This window comes from Buteo buteo, chromosome 4, assembly GCF_964188355.1.
Source record: "Buteo buteo chromosome 4, bButBut1.hap1.1, whole genome shotgun sequence".
NCBI classification, from domain to species: domain Eukaryota; kingdom Metazoa; phylum Chordata; class Aves; order Accipitriformes; family Accipitridae; genus Buteo; species Buteo buteo.
The window spans coordinates 20,452,779-20,474,481 of record NC_134174.1 but is presented as its reverse complement, the minus strand read 5'-3'; the positions used below and the strand labels follow the sequence as shown (position 1 = coordinate 20,474,481).

The 21,703-nt window shown below is 35.6% G+C and overlaps 1 protein-coding gene across 11 annotated transcripts in view; it reads left to right on the top strand.

Annotated features, from left to right (window-relative positions):
* The window catches only part of BRD1 (bromodomain containing 1), a 78,043-nt gene that overhangs the window by 48,253 nt on the left and 8,087 nt on the right, over window positions 1-21,703 (top strand). For 9 of the 11 annotated variants that reach the window (XM_075024924.1, XM_075024923.1, XM_075024925.1 and 6 more), the window contains 3 exons: window positions 13-501; window positions 15,448-15,583; window positions 16,898-17,025. In XM_075024924.1, coding sequence (XP_074881025.1) covers window positions 13-501; window positions 15,448-15,583; window positions 16,898-17,025 — 753 coding nt within the window. Of the gene's footprint in view, window positions 1-12; window positions 502-10,627; window positions 10,867-15,447; window positions 15,584-16,897; window positions 17,026-21,703 lie in introns of those variants that run through there. The other 2 variants (XM_075024931.1, XM_075024933.1) reach the window with 2 other exon arrangements.

The following is a 21,703-nucleotide window of genomic DNA, read 5'->3' as shown; positions in this document are numbered from 1 at the left end:
TAATTTTTTCAGGAGATAAATCTCCCCCTAAACTTGAACCATCAGATGCATTACCTCTTCCTTCAAACTTGGAGACTAATTCAGAACCACCAACCCTCAAACCAGTAGAACTCAATCCAGAGCAGAGTAAGCTTTACAAAAGAGTAAAATTTGATAATGAATTATATAGCACTTCCATTCAGAAAGAAATAAATGGACACACTCCAGAACACTTACTTGACAGTAATCTCAATGAGTCGACTGTTTCTGCTGTAGCTGAGTCATCAACTGATGTAAACAGACGTACATCCATTCTCTTCTGCAAATCGAAAAGTATAAGCCCCCAAAAGTCTGCAAAGAACACTGAAACCCAGCCAACTTCTCCACAGCTAGGGACCAAAACCTTTTTGTCTGTAGTCCTTCCAAGGTTGGAGACACTTCTGCACCCAAGGAAAAGATCAAGGAGTGCATGTGGAGATTCTGAGGTTGATGATGAGTCCCCTGTAAAGCGCTTGGATACAGGTAAATGTTACAAAACTTATTTGAATGGATGCATCTCGAAAGTTAACATACCTGTTAATTTTTTGACATACATGTAATTGTTAATCTCCAGTTTTTAGCACTTGGAACAGTTTTTCCTCATAGTTGAATAGTTCAGAAAATTACCAATTCATTTTTGTGTTGGCCGTACACACTTAGACTTAGTGAACCAAGTTTTACTTTTTCACAGTTTTCACTTTAGCAATGGAATCTTCAAGTTTACATGTGTGGGTGGGTGATTTTTAAAATTTTTTTTTTTAAGCTGTTTTGTATTTCCTTTTGTTGCAACCAATAGGAAAGGTGAATCAGCTGCTTTTTTGGAAATTCCCTGTTAAATTATATGGAAATTTTATCTATGTTGCCAAAACCAGAACTCTTATAAGGAGGAGCATGGAAAATATATGTTCCATGTATGACCTCATTTTGCTGTGGTGTTACTCCAAGCATATTTTCATGTTATGAAACTGATGACTATGAAGTGCTTTGTATACCCATGTATTTATGGAAGTGTTAAAGTCCCAAAGTATAATCATATTTCCTGTGTTTCTTTTATTTAGTCTGTGCATTTTAATAAATGTAAGATTGCAACCCTAATGAGACTTCTGTAAAAAACATTAAAAAAACCAAACCCATTATCTTGATACGTTGGTGCAGTACAGTTGAAGACATTAATTACACCTTTTCTTAGCAAACCGTAATTCTATTTACTGGAGAAGTTTGAATAAAACCCTCTTTGAGAAAGAGCAGCAGGATAAGGAAATTACTTAAGTATATTTCCTTAACATTATCCATGGCCATTGCTATGACTTTTATATTACCTTTGAAAGAAATACTCTGTTTCATTGTCATGTTGATAAACCTTACACAGGAATGAAAACAGCATGTGGGTTTTTTGTGTCTTTGAATGAAAGATACAGGAATTTAATTTGAACATCTATTGTGATGATGTCCTCCAAAAGCTGTTTGTGTGTTTTGTGAGGGTTTTTGTGGCTTGGCGGGGGAAGGAGGGTTGGTTGGTTGGTTGTTTTGTTTTGGGTTTGGGATTTTCTTTGTTGGTTGGTTGGTGGTTTTTGTTTGGTTTTGGTGTTGGTTTTGGTTGTGTTTTGGGGTTTTTGTTGTTGTGGTTTTTTGGTTTTTTTTTTAAAAATGATCGAGTGAGGAGGAAAATTATTCTAATGCTGGAATCATAGCGTGAGAAAGTGATAAGATTCTTTACTTGTTTCGCCTCTTTGGAAAGCCCCAGTTTCCATTTCTTTTCATAACAGCTTGGAAAGAGCACGTAGATTTGATCTGGTACTTTAGTTCTGAAGTAGAAATCATGTGAAGGTAGTGTGATGATAGAAATGAGTTAATTTTCATTAATGATATAAAAAGCTTTGGTTTCCAAATGCTCCAATTTATGGGTCTTTAATCTAGATAATTTCATTGTATACCTCTATACAGATTGCATTTTATCACACACACAGTGAATCATTTTGTGCTAGATCACACCAGGAATTAGTACTAATTCATTGAAATTTTTATCTTAAATATTGTGAGTTGCTTCTTTGGGGAAAAAAATGTTTTTATTACATAGGAAAACTTGACTTAATTCTTGACACACACACACAAAAAAAAAACCCAAACCACCAAAAAAACCCCACCCCAGTTTTCTGAGTATATTTTAAATCTGTCATTTTGTTCCTTTTCTCTGTGGAGTTAGGTGTATGTGGGGTAAATATGCTATTGATTATCTTCAAAACAAACAAAAAAAACCCAACACAAACAATTATGGATAGTTTCATCTAATTCTAGTACTTTTCCCATTTCTGAATTTCTAGGTTTGTTTTTTGGTTTTTTTTTTAATGTAATAGCTAGGCTAGTAACAGGAATACAATCCAAAAGGTTAAAACATTTTATTTTTCTATTTTTTAAATAAATTCTGAAGCTTCTTCCTGCAGCTAATGAAGATATGCACAGAATTAAATGTAGGTAGAACTAATACTTAGGGAGCATTTATATTTAAACTTTTTATTTGTTTGCTCAAGAAGAGACTGTGTATGTGAATTGAAATGTTTTAGGCAACTTAAATTCACCTGAAGGTGTTTGAGTTATTCTTTAATAGTATGTGGGTTTTTAAGCATATATGGGTCATACAGATGTGTCAGCTTATCAAATTTTATTCCTGTGATTCTTTTTCCATTTGCAACCAAACATTTTGCTTTCACGTTGGAGGTTTTATTCCTCATATTATTTCCAAACTTTTGTCTCCACTAATTTAAGCAATTTGCAGTTGGCAGCTATTTTGAGCTACAATTCAGCAGGAAACTAGCACAAACCTCAGATGCTTTCCAAGATTCAAAACCAGTTGAGTTGTTTTACTTTTGCATATGCAAGCTGGTATCGATTCATGCAGATGTCTGTGTTCTGATAAAAACAAATGAGATGATGTATACAGTAATACATATATTTTTTTTTTCTATTTGGTTATTTTTCACAAAATTTTAATTTCATGCTGCTGATAAAAAATGCTTTTATTCAGAAGAATTCAGCAGACATGAACTTTTCCCTCCAAATCCATACCATGATAGAAAAAGTGTGCTTCAGGCTTCTTACATGTGTTCTTGTGATGTAGCAGCTTCAAGAGCAGTCACTGTAGTTGAAAATTAATTATTATTGCACAGTTTTCTTTGGTAGAAATGTTCAATATCCTCAATTACAGTGGATATAGGAAAAAAGTCATTTAAAAGGACTTTGCTTAATATACAAAGCATTGAAATTTTTAAGTGGTCAAGAGCTGCGCCGTCACATCTTTTTTCTTCCTTACCTATTCATAACCAATGTGGGGGTTTTGCCGTTACTTAAGGATGCCTTGTTTTGTCCCTCACCTTACTCACTCCTTGGTGTTTCCCCTTTCATGTCACTCATATGTGTTCTTGTATGAGGAAGTTCAAAGGAAGACTCTAAAGCTTGCCTAGTTAAGTAAAACCACACCCACTTTGATGTTTCATTAGTCTCACAGACTGCCTTTTGTTATGCTCTCTTGAATTACATTCGAGGTTTGTATGCTTGCCAGTTAGTTTCAGGAAAGACACATACAGGATCCATTGGCACACTATTCTGTAAGTATGGTGTCTGATATGTTGTTGTTTTTTATATACAAAATAATTACTGAAATACTAGCTTTTTTCAGAAATGGGGGACTATTGCACAACATGACAACCTTCAAAGAGGACTGAAAGTGGTTCACTTTAATAGTCTGACCTCCCTTTATATGTGTATCTTTGTTTAAAAATTATGAAGCAATAAATAGTGTGATGTAACCTTAAATTTCAATTTCATATTGTACTACTAGGGCATTATCACTTATATATATAGAGCACATCCTTCTCCATAGTTGCTATGTGGAAACTGACAACTATGTAGTAGAGAGATGTGCTTAAAAATTTTCTATATGTACTTGATGTATCTTGGTTTTGCTTCACATGGTATCTAGCAATTTCAAAAAGAAAATAGGTTGGTTTTACTTAAGAAATTTTGGTCACATCAGAGATTGATGTATGATTGTTGAAGTTCAGGCATGTCAAATCTTAACTGCAACAAGTTCAGTGACCTTTTCAAAATATCCATTGTATACTTACCTTACTCTTTTGTTACAAAGATGAAAACTCTTCATCAGGAAGTTAGTTGGTGCAATTATTACATCTGAGAAAAAGCTCAGTAATAGATAAAAGGTAGATTTTACCAACCATTTAAAAAATTACCTCTATCAATTGTGTATAGGTAGGCCAAACTCCAGGAACAAATGTCTGTTTTAAGATAACTTTTAAGCATTGTAAAATGCTAGATTAGGTTCAGATTAAATTTTCGTGTTGTTCTTGGTTTTATCAGTCACCTTTTAAGCTTTCATAAATTCAGGATAGTAATTCACAGTTACTGTGTTGGTACACTCTATTTTAATTAGAAACCAAGTATTCAGAACATACTATCCTAAAGCAATCACTTTAATTTACCATTGAATTAGGATTGCAAATAGCGATTATTGTAGTGCGGTATGTTGGTTTTCTATTATTTCTTGGCTAGATAGCAGTAATAGAAAATTTCAGTGAAACATATCATTTACTTAGTATTCTTCTTGCTTCCAGCTACACAGATTTTCTAAAAGCACTGAAACAGATGTAAACAAACATTTATAACAAGGATCACTGCATTAGAATATTTAACACAGTAAAAATCATAGGGTTTTTTGGGGAGCGGGGGAATTTATCATTTCTTATTATATACTTTGCATGCAGTTGTCAGTATACAACAATTACACCTTATTAAATCTATTAGTAAACGTTGGGCTGACTTTGTGCCTGATTGCTACAAAATGTTTGACGGCACTTAAGAACTGTCTGCAAGTAACCCGTATGTGAATTCCACTTGCATTTGATATAATTTAGTACTATAGCAATGACCACTTAATTTTATTTGGTGTGCTATGGATAGGGATTATATCTGGGGTAAAATGGAACACAAGTTATTTTTTGAATTCTTCAGTACTTGGTTTCTAGTAAATCTTTGGCTCTCTGGAGCAAAGGCCAATTTGATTAAAAGTCAAGCTTCGTATGTGCTGTATTCAATTACCATTCTCTAAATGGAAGGAATGAAAGTAAAACATTACATGTCTAAGAACATAACTTATGTCCTGTAGGTAAATAACAAACTAAACTAGAGGTTGCTCAGTGAAAAAAACAAATTGGCATAATTACGCGCCTGGTTAACATAGACAGGAATGATAGTATATACATATATTCATGAGTAAAATGCAGTAATTTAACTAAATCTACTGACGGATCCAGAGTCCTTATACTTTGAATTAAAGCTATTCTTTTTGTTTTCTTTTTCCTTTAGATGCATAGTGATTGTTTTGTGTGGAATCTGATGTGAAATTTAGTTATTTAAGTCCTTAGCGATGTCCAAAAACTTCAGCTGCCTGCCTTCAGGAGACTTCAAATCATAAAACATTTTAAGGTGTATATGCGAACAAACAAAGCGTTGGAGATTGTGAAGGCCTAAAAGGAATTATCCCCTGGCTTGTTAAATTTGTCAGTGTAGAGACACAGGGACTACAGGACCTCGACTGCTGAGTTGTCAGGATAAAACCAGGCTGCACATCAGCCCAGAAGTACCACAGAGGCTGAGAAAGTGAAGTTTGACTGGAACACTACCAAAATGGGGGGGGGGGGGGGGGATGCTAGTGCGTTTTTTCTTGGTTTTAACAAGTTTGTTTGTTCAGTGGTTGGTTTTTTTTAATGGGATGATAGGCCACTGAGAAACTTTGACCATTTGCTAAGAAAATCAAGCAAATTAAGGAGAGAAGTTTGAAAAAAACTTAATGCTGCATTTCTTCATCTGTATTTGGCCCGCTCAAGCTTTAGACAGGAATTCTGGCATCCCTACTAAAATTGTTGCCAGTTTAATTTCTGGAAAAAAATTTATAAAAAGGGGAGAATTTTTGTAATACATGTGGAATAAAATACGTGCCTAAGGCAGAAAAAGGGGGAAGGGAACTATTTTATACCAGTCAGCAGTTGCAATGACATATAAATGTTCCTTTTGGTTTTATTTCATCTAAAGAACCATAGTATTAACTTCCTCACCATTAAAAATCCTTTGCTTATTTCTTGATCTATATTATTAGAATAGAGGGAATTTTGAGCAACGTAGTCAAGAAGACTGGGGCTTGATGAACAACTAGATAAATGGGGGGTTTGTCCTTTTTCAAGGCTTGTGAAGTGTGTGCATGCGTAAGTTACAATATGCATTAATATTTTAGAAACTTTTCTTGGGTCTTAAACCTGTTAATTTTTTTGAAAGTACTATATTTCAGGTTATTTTTAAGATATTAATTATTAGCACCCAACTTACTGTTGCTGTGTTTTCTAAGATCAATATAACTGAATCTTCTGTAATAATAAAAAAAATATTTCTAGATGCCCTTCTGTTTTTCTTTATGCTGTAGAAATTGTGGAGCCTTGTACTGTATTCTGGCATTAAATTTTTTTTGAATGCTTAGCTCATTTCTTGGCCCAGGTTTGGCTTTCTAAAAACTAAAATGTCATAGTCCCCTATGCACTTCATCTGTGGCATTTAACACTAATTTTTCTGTGTGGTGCAGATGTTAAACAGAGAACTGTGGGATTTATTGAAGGTATTAAAAAAAAAATAGTGAATTTGGACATCCACACTATGCTTGCAAATTAAGAACACACTTGCCATGGTGTTGGGGCTGAGTATAGATGACCTACCTTAAAATTCACAGGCTTTGATATCATAAAGTCCCTTGTATCAGGTACGTAAAGTACCAGAGTTCATCAAATCACCATTATATTTGTCCTGTTTGGAACATCATAGAATAGTTTTGGTTGGAAGGGACCTTTAAAGGCCATCTAGTCCAACCCCCACATACTTGCCTACAGGTCTGATTTAAGAGATTGGCGATCATAAAAATTAATTCAATGACTCCAGCACTAACCTGGGGCACTGAACCTGGCAGTCAAAACTACAGGTGATTTGGGGCTTATTCTGCTACGAGTGGAGAGAGAAGGAGACAGTTCCCACAGTATGACTGACTGCAAGATAAATGTCGCTCTGAAAGGGTTTGTGTGTGCATTTGTTTTTCTTCTTTTTCCTTTCCCCTTTTTTCCCCCTAGATGAGAATAGATTATGTAGTTAGGTGTATAGAGGGAGGTCCTTCAGACCAGAGTAATTATGGTAGTGTGTACTCTTTTACTGTATCATACATGCAGTCCAATATTTTGGGGCATTTTTAATTGATAGCTCTCTTCTGTGTTTCCCATTGTAGTACCCAGACATAGTTTCTTCAGTGTGTGTAGAGGAGTGTACGCATTAAGAAGGTATCCCATACAAAGAAACATGTATTACTCAGGAATAGGTAAAATACTTGAAACAAAGTTGCTTTTATTTTATTGGTACCAAAACAGCGTTCATTGGTCCTGTTGTCACTTGGACTTTGTCAGGCCATGCTATCCCAACATGGTAATGCTCCCCCCCATTTTCCTTTCTCTCCTCCTTCCTTTTTTTCTCTTCCTTTACTTTTCTCTTTTCCCTTTCCTCCAAAACTGTAATAATACAGCTGTCACTCAGACCTTTTTTTCCAATGACGTTATTAGAAAGTAAATGGAGACAAAAGCAGATGTTGAGGACTAACCTTTGGCTGATAGGAGTGGCTAAGTATTCCTGAGTTGTATAAAAATATTTTTTTGTTGAGGATAAAGTATTTTCAGTCGGGGGGGGGTGGGGTGGGGCAGGAAACATACTATAGATTCATCTGATTAGATACAAAGATGTGTATATGCAAGTCAGCCTTATTTTAACTCTGTGTTCAGTGCTGCCTAAACATAGCAAGGCTGGGTTGGTGTTTAATAGCCCTTGATTATCTTCACTTGACGACGCTTCAAGCACTGTCAGGTTGACTGTATGAGCAGTGAAACATCTTGTTTTGTCTTTGGTACTCCTTTCATTGAAGCCAGGAAGACAATCTTAGGATTGCAGCACTGTTAATTTTTGCTTGGCTAGAATAGAATTTTTTGTGTAATGTTACGGTCTCTAAAAGGATTCAGATCACACACTTCCTCAAGTACTGTGTAAGCTATCTTAGAAGGAGGCTGTTCCATGCCTATAGTAAGCACTGGATCTTTTATACTGAATCACTTGAAGTTTTCATCTCCCTGTGTGAAATACCTCTCAAGGTACAAAAAGCCTGGAAAATTAGGTCCAAAAATACAGCTGTGTAACTTCATTAAGTAACTGGCTAATTCGAGGACATGTGGTTTACTGTGTTGTCCTGTATGTCATCTCAGGAGTGGCAGATCTCTGGTAAACATTTCTGCCTTCATCTTTCTTTCAGATGGCAACTTCAGTTTCACTTTCTGTTCCCTGTCCTAGAGTGAGGCACAGATTAAGAACTGATGTTTCTAAATAGCTGTAAAAGGCAAATAAATAGCAACTGATTTGTTTCCTTTTTAATACAGTAGGATTGCTGGACATGCTTATATAAGAGAGCTCTAAAGTTCACCTGTCTGTCTGTTTCCTTTTCTTTGGATACCATGCACAGCAATTGTGTTCTCACAATTACAGGGAGACATTTACTTTCAAAGAAGAAGAAAAAATGTGTAAAATGATTTAGATAATAATTTAAGAAAAAAGTAGTTAGTTCCATTTAGGAAATGAAATAGCCTGCCTTTGTAGGTCCTGCTAGGCTGGTCTGAAAGACTGCTAGGCACTAGGTTTTTGATGCCATGTATTGATAGATAATTATCATGCTTTTTCATGATAAAAGTTGAGAATGAAAAGAATCTTTATTGATTTTAAGTTTTTAATAACTCTTAAGTTTTCTTCTAATTTATATCAGGTGAGAAAAATAGAGGACTTCAAATGGAAGATGTGTAAGAAAGTATTTTTTCTACAGGATCTTTACCTTTTGCATTACTGCATAATTCAGAAAAAAATGTTTGTAAAAAAGAATCTGATCTTAAATCCTCATAAGTAGTCTTTGCCAAGATAATCAGAAGTAAACAGTCCTAAATATCACTGACTTTTCATAGTCATTATGTTTCTTGTATCCTGAATGGCATACCATTGATCTATGTGTGATTCAGGCACTTAAATCTTGTACTTTACAATCATCTATGTGTTTTACATGTTGTAAATCATATAAACTAGAGCTGACTAAAGAATTCAATTTGTAAAGTTAGTTTTAAATTCTTCAAGTTTTGTGCTTGCACTTTTTAATGGCATTTTGTACTATACTACTACTGTCATCAGTCTTTTCTATACCACTGGAACGGCTGATACTCTCTAGAAGAAGTTGTAAAATGTCTTTCTGAGAAATGTTTCTGCTTGTATGTTCTTTTTTTTCCTTTCAGATTTTTCAGGAACATTTTCAAACTTCCACTAGTGTTGCCTCCCACTTGTATATTTTAAAATATCTTGAACAAGCATCCTACAGTACAGTGATCCTATTGTTGTAGTGCACAGAGCAACAGACAACCGTTATCTTGTGGAAGCTGTAGTTACTCAATGTTGGTTAGTTTTCCTTTCTCTTGTGCAATTCAGATTCAGCTGTTTTAGCAGACTCTCATCTGATTAGCCAGAGACACTTCTTATTCCCGGATTTCAAAGAAAATCAGTAGTTACAGGGTGAATTCTTAAGCATTCTTTTGAAACATATCAGACTTTGACTATTCGGTGAGCCACCAAACTATTCATTACGTGTTACTTAAACTGACAAAGATGAAATTTTTCTGTTTAGGATCTTGAAAGCTGCTGCTCTTTAGTGTGTGGGTGCCACATCATGGGCTCACACTGAGCTTTCTTTGCTGTCTTTGGCCTTGACCAAATTTTAAGCAAGTTTTAAAAGCTTTATTTCCATGGGGATTCTTCACACCAAACTTTATCATCCTTGTGAGTAACTGGGTCCCATTTTGTCTGCATACTGAAGACTGTTTTAAGAACTGTAAACTTTGATGTGCTCAGATACTCACCTGTGTATTCTGAAAAGAAGGATTGTGTCTTAATAGTCTTACTGCACTCCAGAATTTACTGTTGGAAGTAGACAATTATAGGGTTACTCTAAGGTTCACTTTTTAAAAACTTTGTGGATGCCTTCCTGTTGCTGCAATACACCCATTTTCAAGGTTTGCATATTTAAGAATACAATAACTTCTGATTATTTATTACCTTAAAGTATTCCTTTATCCTGTCTGTGCATACTTGTATATATAAATTCTCTTAAATCAGGGTCATCCCCCTTCTTACTCTTAATGGAGGGCTTTTTAGATACATTTCAAAACCATGTTCTTGATGCATATCATGCACGTGGAGGTTGTATTCTATGCTTTCAATGATTTGCATATATTTTCTTTTTCAAGAGAGAGGACTGAATCAAAGTGAAACTTTTAATCTAGTTTGACCTCTTTTGAAACTTAGCTGAGTATTAGTGTTAGAATACGTGGAACACTTGTATCATTCTGTCTCTGGACGCTGCTGTAAGGATGGCTTATTTATTTGAAAGCTCTGTTTCCTTTCAGAGAGACTTAATGGCTTTTTCACTGTCTTCCAGGTTCTCATATTAACTAATATCATGCTGGGTATTTATCTCTTTGGATCCTAATTATTTTCTGTTATCCTCAACATGGAATGGAACTCAATTAAATGATCATTTTGGAACGCAGAAAGACAATTACATTTGAAGTAATTATTTTGGATCATGTTGGAGACACCAGCCATCCTTAAAACAAAACAAAAAAATGAACACTGTTGGAGGAAGTCTTTGACATATATGAAACTATGCTCTTCATTCAATATATTGCCCCATTTCCGTAAGTTATAAGTTGTACATGTTGTAGTGTATGTGACACAAACTGGTCGCAGATTTTTAGCAGTCCCAATGTTCTTATTCCCAGAACATACTCTGTGAGAGCAGATTAATTAAAAATGTTCCATCTCCATTCTCTTCCCTTCCCCAAAAACCAGTCTCATCCTCCGTGGAGAAGTAAAGCTTACAAAAAAATGTTTTGCCTATTTTTGTGCATTTATGTAGTTTTGATAAAATACACATTTTTCTTTAATATATATATTTTAGTGAAGACTCATGTCACTGGTGCTGGGTAAGTGCACAAGTCAGGACTTGATTAGTCCTTGCTTGGTAAAATGAACCTAAATAGTGTTACATAAGTGCTGGTGTGCTGTGTGCATTGTTTTTTGAATGCTCTCACTTTTTTAGTGGTTGAAATTATTTAATGGTTTTCATTATTTCTCAGCTCTTCAGATGTGGTTTTAATACAGCACTTCATCATACATTTGGATATGCTGTACAAGTTCTGCTTCTCTGTTTTTGTTTCAGCAGAACTGCAAGATGCGATTGCAGTCCGAAATGCAAAATTCTGTTTTCCGTGGCAGCATTTTTGTACATTCATGGAGCATGCAGCTCCTTGGACTATCCTGAGTTTTGTTCCTGTGTCGTTTTTTCCGAACTTATGCTGTCTTTTGGGAGTTACCTTTTCCTGCTTCCACTTTGTATGGTTAACAAGATTCTAACTTGCTTGATGTAGGCAGTCAGTGAAAGTTTTAATTACAGTTTATGAACAAGCTGCTACTGTTGAGAAAAAGTTGAAACTTCCCCTGATGAATACAATTTTCAGGGCAGTGAGAGGCCTGTGAAAAAGTATCAAGCTGATCATCTTTGGCTTGCTTTTTTTTTTTTGTCTTAGTTTACAGTTGTTTGTTAGTGTTTCTTTATTTTTAAAATGGTTATGTGTGTTATATGCCATGAATTCCTTTTTTTTTTTTTTTGAGATAAAAGAAGTTGAGTTCTGCCTCTGAGAGCAGACTGTTTTTTGAAGAAATGTAAGAAAAGAGGGAAAAATCCACAAATTTTAGTGGTTTTAGTTTGTTGTTTGCGGGTTTTGGTTTGGTTTGGTTTGCTTTTTTGAGAGAGAGAGGTTGTTCTCAATCAAGGCTGTTGGTGAGGGGCTATGTGTATGAAGTTCAGTACTTGACAATAAAGTTTCTCTCCATGAATGCAGAAAAAGCTCATTTGACCTAACAAAACTATGAGCTTTTGGAAAATATACATGGCTCATATAGAGGTTTGTTGCAGGTTTACCCAGGCTACTAATCCGCAAATGCAGGATGAGTTACATCTCCCATGGATTTTCTTTATTTGACCTTCTTAGTAGTATCTTTTAAGCCAATAAAACGCAAATTCCTTAAAGCGAATGAGATCTTCTTTAATCTCACTTACTCTAGTAGCTACAGAAGATGGAGTGTTTCTTGATTCATGGGAGAAAGAGTTTTGTAATGATCTAAAAAAAAAAAGTTCCCAGTTATAGCATATAAATGTAGTATATCTGTTTAGTTTTTGCACATCAGTGATAACCATAAAGCACTTCTGTTGCCTGGATTTTTCTGGCAAGTTGCAAGGTCACTTGGGAACTACTGCATCTGTGACTACATAGGAGTGTGTTTTGTTTAAAATAAGCATTGAGGTCTTCCTTTCTTAAAATAATGCCTATTCCTTATAATTTCTGAGAAGTGGACTGTATAAACTTGAGTCTCATGGATTGTGTAAGCTGATGTCATTCAGGGATTGATATTCAAGGAAATTACTCCTGCTAATAGTCTGCATATTCTTTGTTCTTCATACTTCCACAAGCAAAAGGGCAATGTGTCTGAGAAGCTCTAAATTCTTTTGCACTTTAATATTGCTTATTTATCAGAAAAGTTGGGAGTTTTTCCAGTGTTGGTAACCATACTACAGATAGAAAAAACTTTGCTTACTGTAATCTTAAACATCTCTGTTAGTGAATTAAATGAGTCATTAAACTCTTAACATAGGTTATGTTTAAACTAATATAAGGCTGGACTACCACTGCAGAGAGCTGCCTCCATTGCTATAGTTGCATGTTTCTGTTGCATCGTTTGTTCAGCAGTCAGGCAATCAGGTGGTTGCTTTGCGCAGTGCATCAATGAAAACTAGTTCATTACTATGACCATGTATTTCTTGGTACTGACATGGTGATGATGAGAAGAAACCATTGCAAGGGACTTGAGAGCACCAAAGTGTCTGTTTCAGTAGCAGCACAATCATAAACTGATCGAAGCAATCAAATTGTGAAGCTACTCCCTAATTTTTTTTGTCCTGGATATACACATAGATACAGAACCAGTGTACATAAAGATATGTAGCCACGACATATTTGGCATACATATGGTTAAACGTTTTATACATACTCTTACAAGAATAAACAGATATTTCCTTCCACTTTCTCAGTCCATTGGGAACCTGAACTGTGTGCTGGTTCTGGTAGCCATAATTACTTGATCTGTCTTTAAATTTAAAATTTAATCTGTGATCTGACTTGTTTGTGCTGATAGCTGATTTATATTAGCTAGATGCCTGAATGATAACTTGACTAATGTCTCTCTGGCTTGTGGCAGGATGAAAACTAAACAGTTTCTACACCTCACCTGAAAAATAGGTCTGATGGGATATCTAAGAATAAAAAATAGTTATTTGCAGAGATGTAAGAGATATGCTTCTTACCTTTGCAGAATGTTTTTTCAGCTTTTCATTTCAGATGCTATGTGAAGTGTACTGTGGTAGTTTGTAGGGGAATTTAAGCTTTCTCATAAAGCATACTCTGTTTTGACAGGTCTTTCAGCATAGTCTATAGCTGACCTTCTTAATCTCCAGCTATTTGTACTGACTTGCTGAGAATGAGAGCAAGATTAATCAATAGCATGGAGTTTGGTGCTTGAACACTGAAGACAATGCTACCTTCATAATTTTTTTTCTTGTATAGAAAACCAAAGGCAAATACAGGAGTTACAAAACAGACCCTATTAAATGAATGTTCTACAGTGTCAACTAAATGACTGTGAAAGAGAATGTTTATCTATAAATCTTTCAGACCATTGAAAAAATTCTCCTTTTTCTCTTAAAAATCTGAAATTGTGTTGATAAGCAAACGGAAGGTCTCCTGGGCGTGGAGGGAGAAATCCCTTAAATCACTGTATGGAAATGCCTTGAAACATGATTGGATCGTACAAAGCAACTTCTAAGCTCAAGTTCCTTAGTTGTCAGCCGCCTTTGCAGAGGTCTTCATAGCAAACAGACTGAAAGAATTAGAACTTAATAAAGGGAGTTCTGCCATAATTGTCTTACACTGTAATGCTCTATGGAGGGACACGTGAAGTTACATAAACTTATTTGACTATGTCTGAATGAGCAAAGATCATGATGACCTTTAAGACTCTCACAATAGGATGGCTGGGATGGGTAGTTCTTTTTTGCACCATGAGAAGCATGCTGGTCATACGACTTAAGTAAAAGCTTTAATTTATTGTAAGGAAATAAATGTGCTCAGAATTGAATTAGTGTTAAAATTTTGTTCTCTTTGCAGGCTACAGCTTGCAGTAGCTGTTCGCAGGCTAGTACTGTTGTCTTTAGTCAGTTCATTTGTGTTGATACTCTCGAGTCTGTGTTGGATTCTTCCTTTTTTTTTAGTCCTGACTTCCACCCCTACCCCATCCTTGGGAAAATCTTCAGAACGCTATCTTAAACCTCTTCATTTGTCTATTAATCAAATATAGAAGTGGCTTAATAAGAACTACACTGTTTGTGAATTAGCAAACCCAGAGCAGGATTGGTGGCAGCCCATCAAGTCAGTAGCTTGTAATATAAAAGCCTTTTTTATGTTTTTCGTTACAATTATGAAATTAAAATATAATATCCTTGGACATATATAAACTTGTGCCAGGGGAAGGATAGTCAAAAATAGTAATGTGCATATTATTGATTGTTCATCACAGAAAACAGACATGATAATTTCAGTCTGGATTTACTAAAATGGAAAGACTTTCAGGAAGAACTAGATAGCATCAGGAGGGAATCCTTATCACACTCTACTTCCAGTGTTTGAAAAGGTTTTTCAGTATTTCTTGACTTATGGTTGTAACGTTGTATTCAAATGAGTCTTGTGTTGACTTGGTAAATCTGCCGGGTTTGTAACGCTATTTGGTTTTTTTCTTGTTTTTTTCTACCCAGCTTCTGCAGCCTGACTGTCTTAATAGTTGGAAACATTACATACAAAGACTGATTTGATACTCCATTTGGCATTTCCCATATTATAATCTTCACCTGTTTTTATGTTACCTAAATTTCCATCCTGTCTTTAAAATCTGGGTTACAGGAACCTCCTATTTATAATACTGTGTTTTGAAATGAAATTTTGTTAATGTTCATGTTCTTTCTTTTTCGTCACTTCAAAATACTTGAATTACAGAACAATAATGATACAGTGTGTGAATACAAAAAGTTGTTAATGAAAATGGTGTCGTTTCCAGTTTGATGCAGTTTGTTTTTGTGTTATGCTGTAGGTCTGTCAAATGGTTTTGGAGATGGAAGTAAAGAAAGAGCATTAGATGATACTCCGGGAAGAAAAGTTGAACCTCGTCGCCGCTGTGCATCAGAATCTAGTATTTCATCTAGTAACAGTCTTTTGTGTAGCTCAAGGTAAACCTGTAAATTTGAAATACAAATTTGAGGCTGAATATATCAGTTTTTCTATACTGCTTGTGACCCACATCAGTGGATTGCGTCAATTTTAGAAAAAAAGAGTACATTTCAATTTTCTCAGTTGTGTGTCAAATCTGAGACATCTTTCAGGATTGCTAGTATTCTTTTGTTGAATTCAGGTTGTTGCAGATCTGGGCAGTTACACTTAATACTTTACTATGCTTCTCTTGCTCTGTATAGATACATAGATGTGTTTGTGCATATAGTAACTTTTTTTAATTGTCTTCCTAATCCTGAACACTAAAAATGTGTGTGTTTGCTTTGGCAAGGGAAGGAGAAAAGCAATTTCCAAAGCAGAGTCTTGTACACGGGGAAGGTAAATTCAGTAGCTGTGGAACTGTAGATTATCAGTCTGTGATCTGGATTACTGGCTAGTTACTGCAGTGATGATAGTACCCGTATACCAACTATTGACCTTCTCTTTGTGAAGCGTGTTGTTAAAGACAGGACTGTCGGAATGGTCACCTCTGCCACCATTGGTAAATATTTCTCCATCACCAGTGGTGCACATCTTCCAAAAGCACACTAATCTCAGAATAAAAGGTAGCTGTCTCCAGTCCTGGGCTCTGAGGATGGGGAGTACAGGAGTATAGGTTAAATCTGTTAGAGAAAAAAAGGCTTTATTCATGTGTTTAAGATTGGTATTACACTGTTTAAGGGAATGGTGTTCATGCATTCATGTCAAACAAGCTTTCAGAAACAAAGAGTTTAATATTGCATCTCTTGTGAATATGTTGTATTGAGGATTTGATCTAGAATAATTGCTGTTCAGGTTCTATGATCTCTTTAAAGAAAACTAAAGTGTGCAGAGAACAAAATTCTGATTTTTTGTGTATAGACATTCTGCAATTGAAAGACTTGAATTTGTAGCAAAAAATGAAAGATAAAATAATTGTCTTTCCTATGTAGTGGAACTGTTGGAGCAGATGGAATATGTTTTCATTTGGCCAGTATCCACTGTAACACTGGAGACAAAGCAGCTTCTCTCATTTGTGCATGTCTAACCTGTACAGCAGTTGAGGTGCAGTTGCATACTGTTTGTCTTTTGCGATAACCAGGCAATTCTGTGCATGAAAATAATCTGGGGTTTTGGTTTTTATGTTGTTGTTTGTGTTTGTTACATAAAATTGTTAGAGATTGCTGCTCTGATTTTACTGTGTACTGATGAATTTTAAATTCTTTTTCAAAGTCTTGATTTATACTGAACAATGTTCATTATCAAGTAACAGTTTTAATATTAATACTTTTTAGTTTCAGCCTACCAAAGTGTGGTAAAGGTAAACCTGCACTTATACGAAGACACACACTTGAAGACCGAAGTGAATTGATATCATGCATTGAAAATGGAAACTATGCCAAAGCAGCAAGAATTGCAGCTGGTAACTATAAATAATTGTATTCTTAATAATATTGTATAACTATAATTTTTTCCATTTATTTGACAGATTCTAGCATTCTTATTTTTTCTGCTGAAATAGATTAAGCATTCTGAAAATGGTGTTGATAACATTGCAGAAACGACTTGTTTCTGCTTTTGACTCTAAAGACTTTGAAGAGAAAAGAATAGTAGCCGATTTTGGTTTTTTGATTAATAAGTAGTATTTAAAGTGATCAAGCTACTCTAGTAATACAAGCAAAACTTCACCTGAAGTAGTATTTGTGATTCTGTCGATATTTTTCTTTGTTGGGCTTTTTCGTTTAGGGTTTATTTCTCATATACTGGTCTGCATAAACATGTTGACAGATGGATAAGACATGGTCTGCTTTGATGCAGGAAAAATTTGAAATTGGAAAGAAGTAGATATTTCTAGGAATGTAGAGGATAGTACGTTACCAAATTTTAGGGAAATAACTATGTTCTGTTGATATGTTTTCCACCTGTTTCTATGTTTTAATTGCATTACAAGGTTCAAGTAGGTCATCTCTTCCCTAAGTAGAACTGTGTTTGTGTAATGCAGTGCTCCCATGCTCAAGTTAGGCATCAGCCTTGCAGTGTCTAGCAGGCCCGTCTTTAGTTTCTGACCTTAGAACTCCTCTCCCCCTCATCCTGGGTGTTCCTTGTCCAGGACACTTTCATGTCTTTCTAGTGCTTTTATCTGACTCTGTTTGCCTTGGTCTGTTCTTTCCTCCCCATATGATCAGTTTTGTTTCTTTCTTGCAGCTAATCTGTTTTCAGCTACTGCTTCATTACTCTAAGGTTTAGTATCTTTATTATCTGTATGGTAACCTCTCATACAGGACTTAACCTTTCCCATTTGCTTTTCTTACTCTGCCATGGGTAGTCTTCTATTTAACACTTTCCACTTAGAATTCCTGTACCTGTTTTTTCAGAACTCTCCTTGTTCTCTTTCAGTTCTGTCTCTGTTCTCTGATAGATTATACAGCTACCTAAAAGACGGAGCAAATTACATTTAACAGCATTATTTTTTGTATTACTATATGTTCTGTCTAGTTTGAGCTCTTTTGGCTGCCTTCTGCACCCTGTTACCTCAGCAGATCAAGAGGAGGAAATAAGTAGGAGGGAAGTGAAGACTCCTGCTTATGTTCTGTGCATAACTGGAATTTTACCATGATTAACTTTTATTAGTTAAAACCCAGATTTTACGAATTAACTTACAGGGTCGTTCATTCTTGGCAAAGTGTCTCAAACAGTTCTGTTTGACAGAGTCTATATGCTTTAGAAACAAACACAGTGCTTACAGTTATGCTGCCTTTAGGTCAAAGGAATATCTTGTTTCTATTTACAAGATGCTGTCTCAGAACCTGTGGTATGGTATGTTGTAACACTGCAATTAGGATGGGATGCAGTTTTGCACTGATTTAATGGATGTAATCGTTGTAATGCATGCACACTGAAATACGTTAGTCCAAACACAAACAATGTTAAAAGAGTGCTGTTGAAATCACAAAACCAAGTGTGCAAGTTGGGGCATGCTGTTTTCTGTAATACTGCTGCCACATTCAGCTTTTTTGACTTGTGAGTAAGGTATGCTTTAGAACCAGGTCCACCCAGCGTACTGGACAAGTTAAGACTATTATGGAAAAATATGTTCTATATCAAAATATGAAGATTATATTGAGATATTAATACAGAAGATGGATTAAAGTTTCAAAGACAGAATTCTATCTAACTTTTGAGGCTTGAACTTGTAGGCTTAATAGGGTTTTCTCGGTTTTCAAATAGAATTATTTGTATGTAGTACCTTGTTGTCCTTGGCGTGCAAGAGCACTGGAAGATGAATAGGCATGTGCTATGAGTGGTTTTCATTAATAGCTGCTGTATACAGGGATGTGCTGACGTTTGTAGGTCTTGGATTCCTTTATAGGGTCAGGAAGTTGCTGTGCCAAAGTGGCAATGTTTTCTTTGCCTGTCCCTCCTGAACCTTGCCCCAGTCTTTTTGCCTGGCTATTCCTTGTTCCTTGATCCAAGAATCTTCTCTAGCTCTCCTGCTCCCAGGTTCTCTCGTGCTTTTTGTCCCAGTTTTAAATTCTTTGTCCCCATCTTTGTCCAGCCAGTTGATCCACCCTCTTGTCAGATTTTTTTTTTTTTTCCCCCCCCTCAGTAAATCTTAGTGATGGTATTTTTTCCAGCAGTGTCTAGATGCTGTCTTTCCCTTCAGTCCCATCAGACTGGTGAGCCAGAGTGGGCAGGGCGCAGGTTGTAGGGGAACATTTTGCTGCATTTGACTCAAATAGCTTTTCCCTCTGCGTGGTCTAAATTTCAACAGGTAACATTGACAGCAGAGAGAACACTTTGTCTAGCCAAGAGTTACACAGTAAAAGGAAAGTATTGATTTATCATCTGTGCTAACGAATGAGCAGATACCACAGCCACCTCTTGGGTGGCAGTAGTTTCGGAGCTTAAATATGCTTAATGTCAGTGGATTTGTCTGCAGATTTAGGTGTTAAAATCAAAGTTTCCTCTATGTAGACAACAACAACAACAAAAAGGTAACACTGTGCACTATTAATCTGTGCACTATTAATCTGATCATCTTTCAGTAGACTTCCCTGTTTGTGGCTGAAGTTTCTGGTTTAAAATAAAATTGTCCTTTGAAGAGCTTGCATTCCTCGCTGAAAGCTATGCAGATACTGTGTTTGAAGTTCTTAGGTCTGTTTTTGAAGACAGAAGTGCCTTAAAGTTTTGAGACTTGTGACAATGGCATGTAATGGGTGTTTTGCTCAACTTCCCATAAAAAATTAAACATATTGACTCTATTATGAGGCTGATACTGAAAAAAACACTGGTTGATTTAAAAATATTGTAAGAAGTCTGTAGGGGGAGGAAAAGTGTAATGAGACATCCTTATCTTTACCCTAAACTGTGTAGGATCTTAAGTCTGGTTTGTGGTGTTTCGGTACTGTTGGTTTTCAGCTAGTGGGAATACTGTTGTTTAAAATCTTTAGCAGTATGTTGTCCTGACTGCTAACTTAAATTCATTGTCTCTCGTAGCTTGAGGAAATAAAGTGGTGTTTATGTTGGAAAGAAAAAACAGTAACCTATATGTGCTAGTATAGTAACCCCCTATCACCACGTGGAATAAATTCTGATTAGGAAAAATTCTGGGACTCTTTTCTACTGTGTATACACCTGAGAAGTCTCTGAGGGGATCTGGCTGCATGCATCCTGTCAGACTGTGAATGACCTTCCGCTCAGCATTAAAATACCATTTTCTTTGTGTCATATCAACTCTGCAGCTGAGAATAATGTAGGTTTCTTTTCTGTCTTGTCAGCTGCCCTGAAGAAGAGGACTTGTACTGGTTTTATGTACCAGATACAGTTCTATATATGTTTTTCAAAATAGTCTGTGTATGAGGGATACATTAATCTAAACCTTCATGACACTTTCTAACTGGCACCTGAATACTTAACATACTGTTATTAATAGAGCAGAGAAATAAAAGAAATTGTCGAAGTTGCTTTTTCTGTTGTGTTAGCTATTGCTCTGGTTTGTTTTATTCTGAGATATTACCAAGATGGTTCATCTGGATTTAACATGTCTTTCCATAATATCCAGTGTTTCATGTATTCAGCTATACTCTTAGAAGTACAAGAATGCTGTATGTATTATATTTGTGTGTATTATATGTTTATAAATCTGAAGAATATTACTGTGGCTTTTAATGAGAAAGTTAATGTCCAAGAATGCCCTCTCAAAATATACAGAAAGGAACAAATAAACAAAGTAGTAAATAGATTTAGTAACTGGTTTTCCAAGGTCATGTAGTTCAGTAAGAAGTAGTGTAAATAAGACAAATTAATTTCATGGGTTTCTGTAATGGAATCCACTAATTAAATATCTCCTCTGTAAAGCCTGCAGAGATTGATGACAAAGATACCTGTTTTCTTTAGGAGACTTGGTCAAGGTCTTAAAGACACTGGAAAAATTGCATTTGTTTCTCTTTCTCCTATGATGCCCACACCTACAATAGAACCTGTAACAACTTTTAGCTTCAAAAACATCTAACTTCTTCATTATGCTGTGGTGGCAAGTTATTATGAACTATTGCGTTTTGATAACTGATGTTACATAGTTGTGCATCTCTAAGGTCACACTTCCCAACAAAGTATTTTCTTGAAATGCTGATACCATTACAAATTAAAAATAATCGACAATTGAATGAATTGGCCTTTGGCTGAAAATTGACCTAGAATGTATTGTGGAGAATGATGGACTTTTTTTTTTTGTGTGTGTGTGTGATCACCTTAAACAGTTTTTCCTTGCTATTTCTACTCTTACAAGGTTCTGAAACCACTACTTTTCAAGTACTGTTTTGTGATCTTGAGATAGAAGGTATATCTGCATGCCACATTTCATAATAAATAAGCATTGCCCATTTTAAATGGGAGCAGATTGGGAAGAATTGAGGAGTAAATCATGTTTTGGCAAATAGAGAGCTACTTCTATCAAGTATTGCCTTACTGCTAAAAAAAGTGTGACTGCAACCTCTGAACTGTATTTTGGTACCACGTCTCCCCATACAAGAAGTGCTGCCTCATCTTTACAGCTTGTGAACTTTCATTACCTTCTTCCTACTTGTTCCACCTCCAGTTCC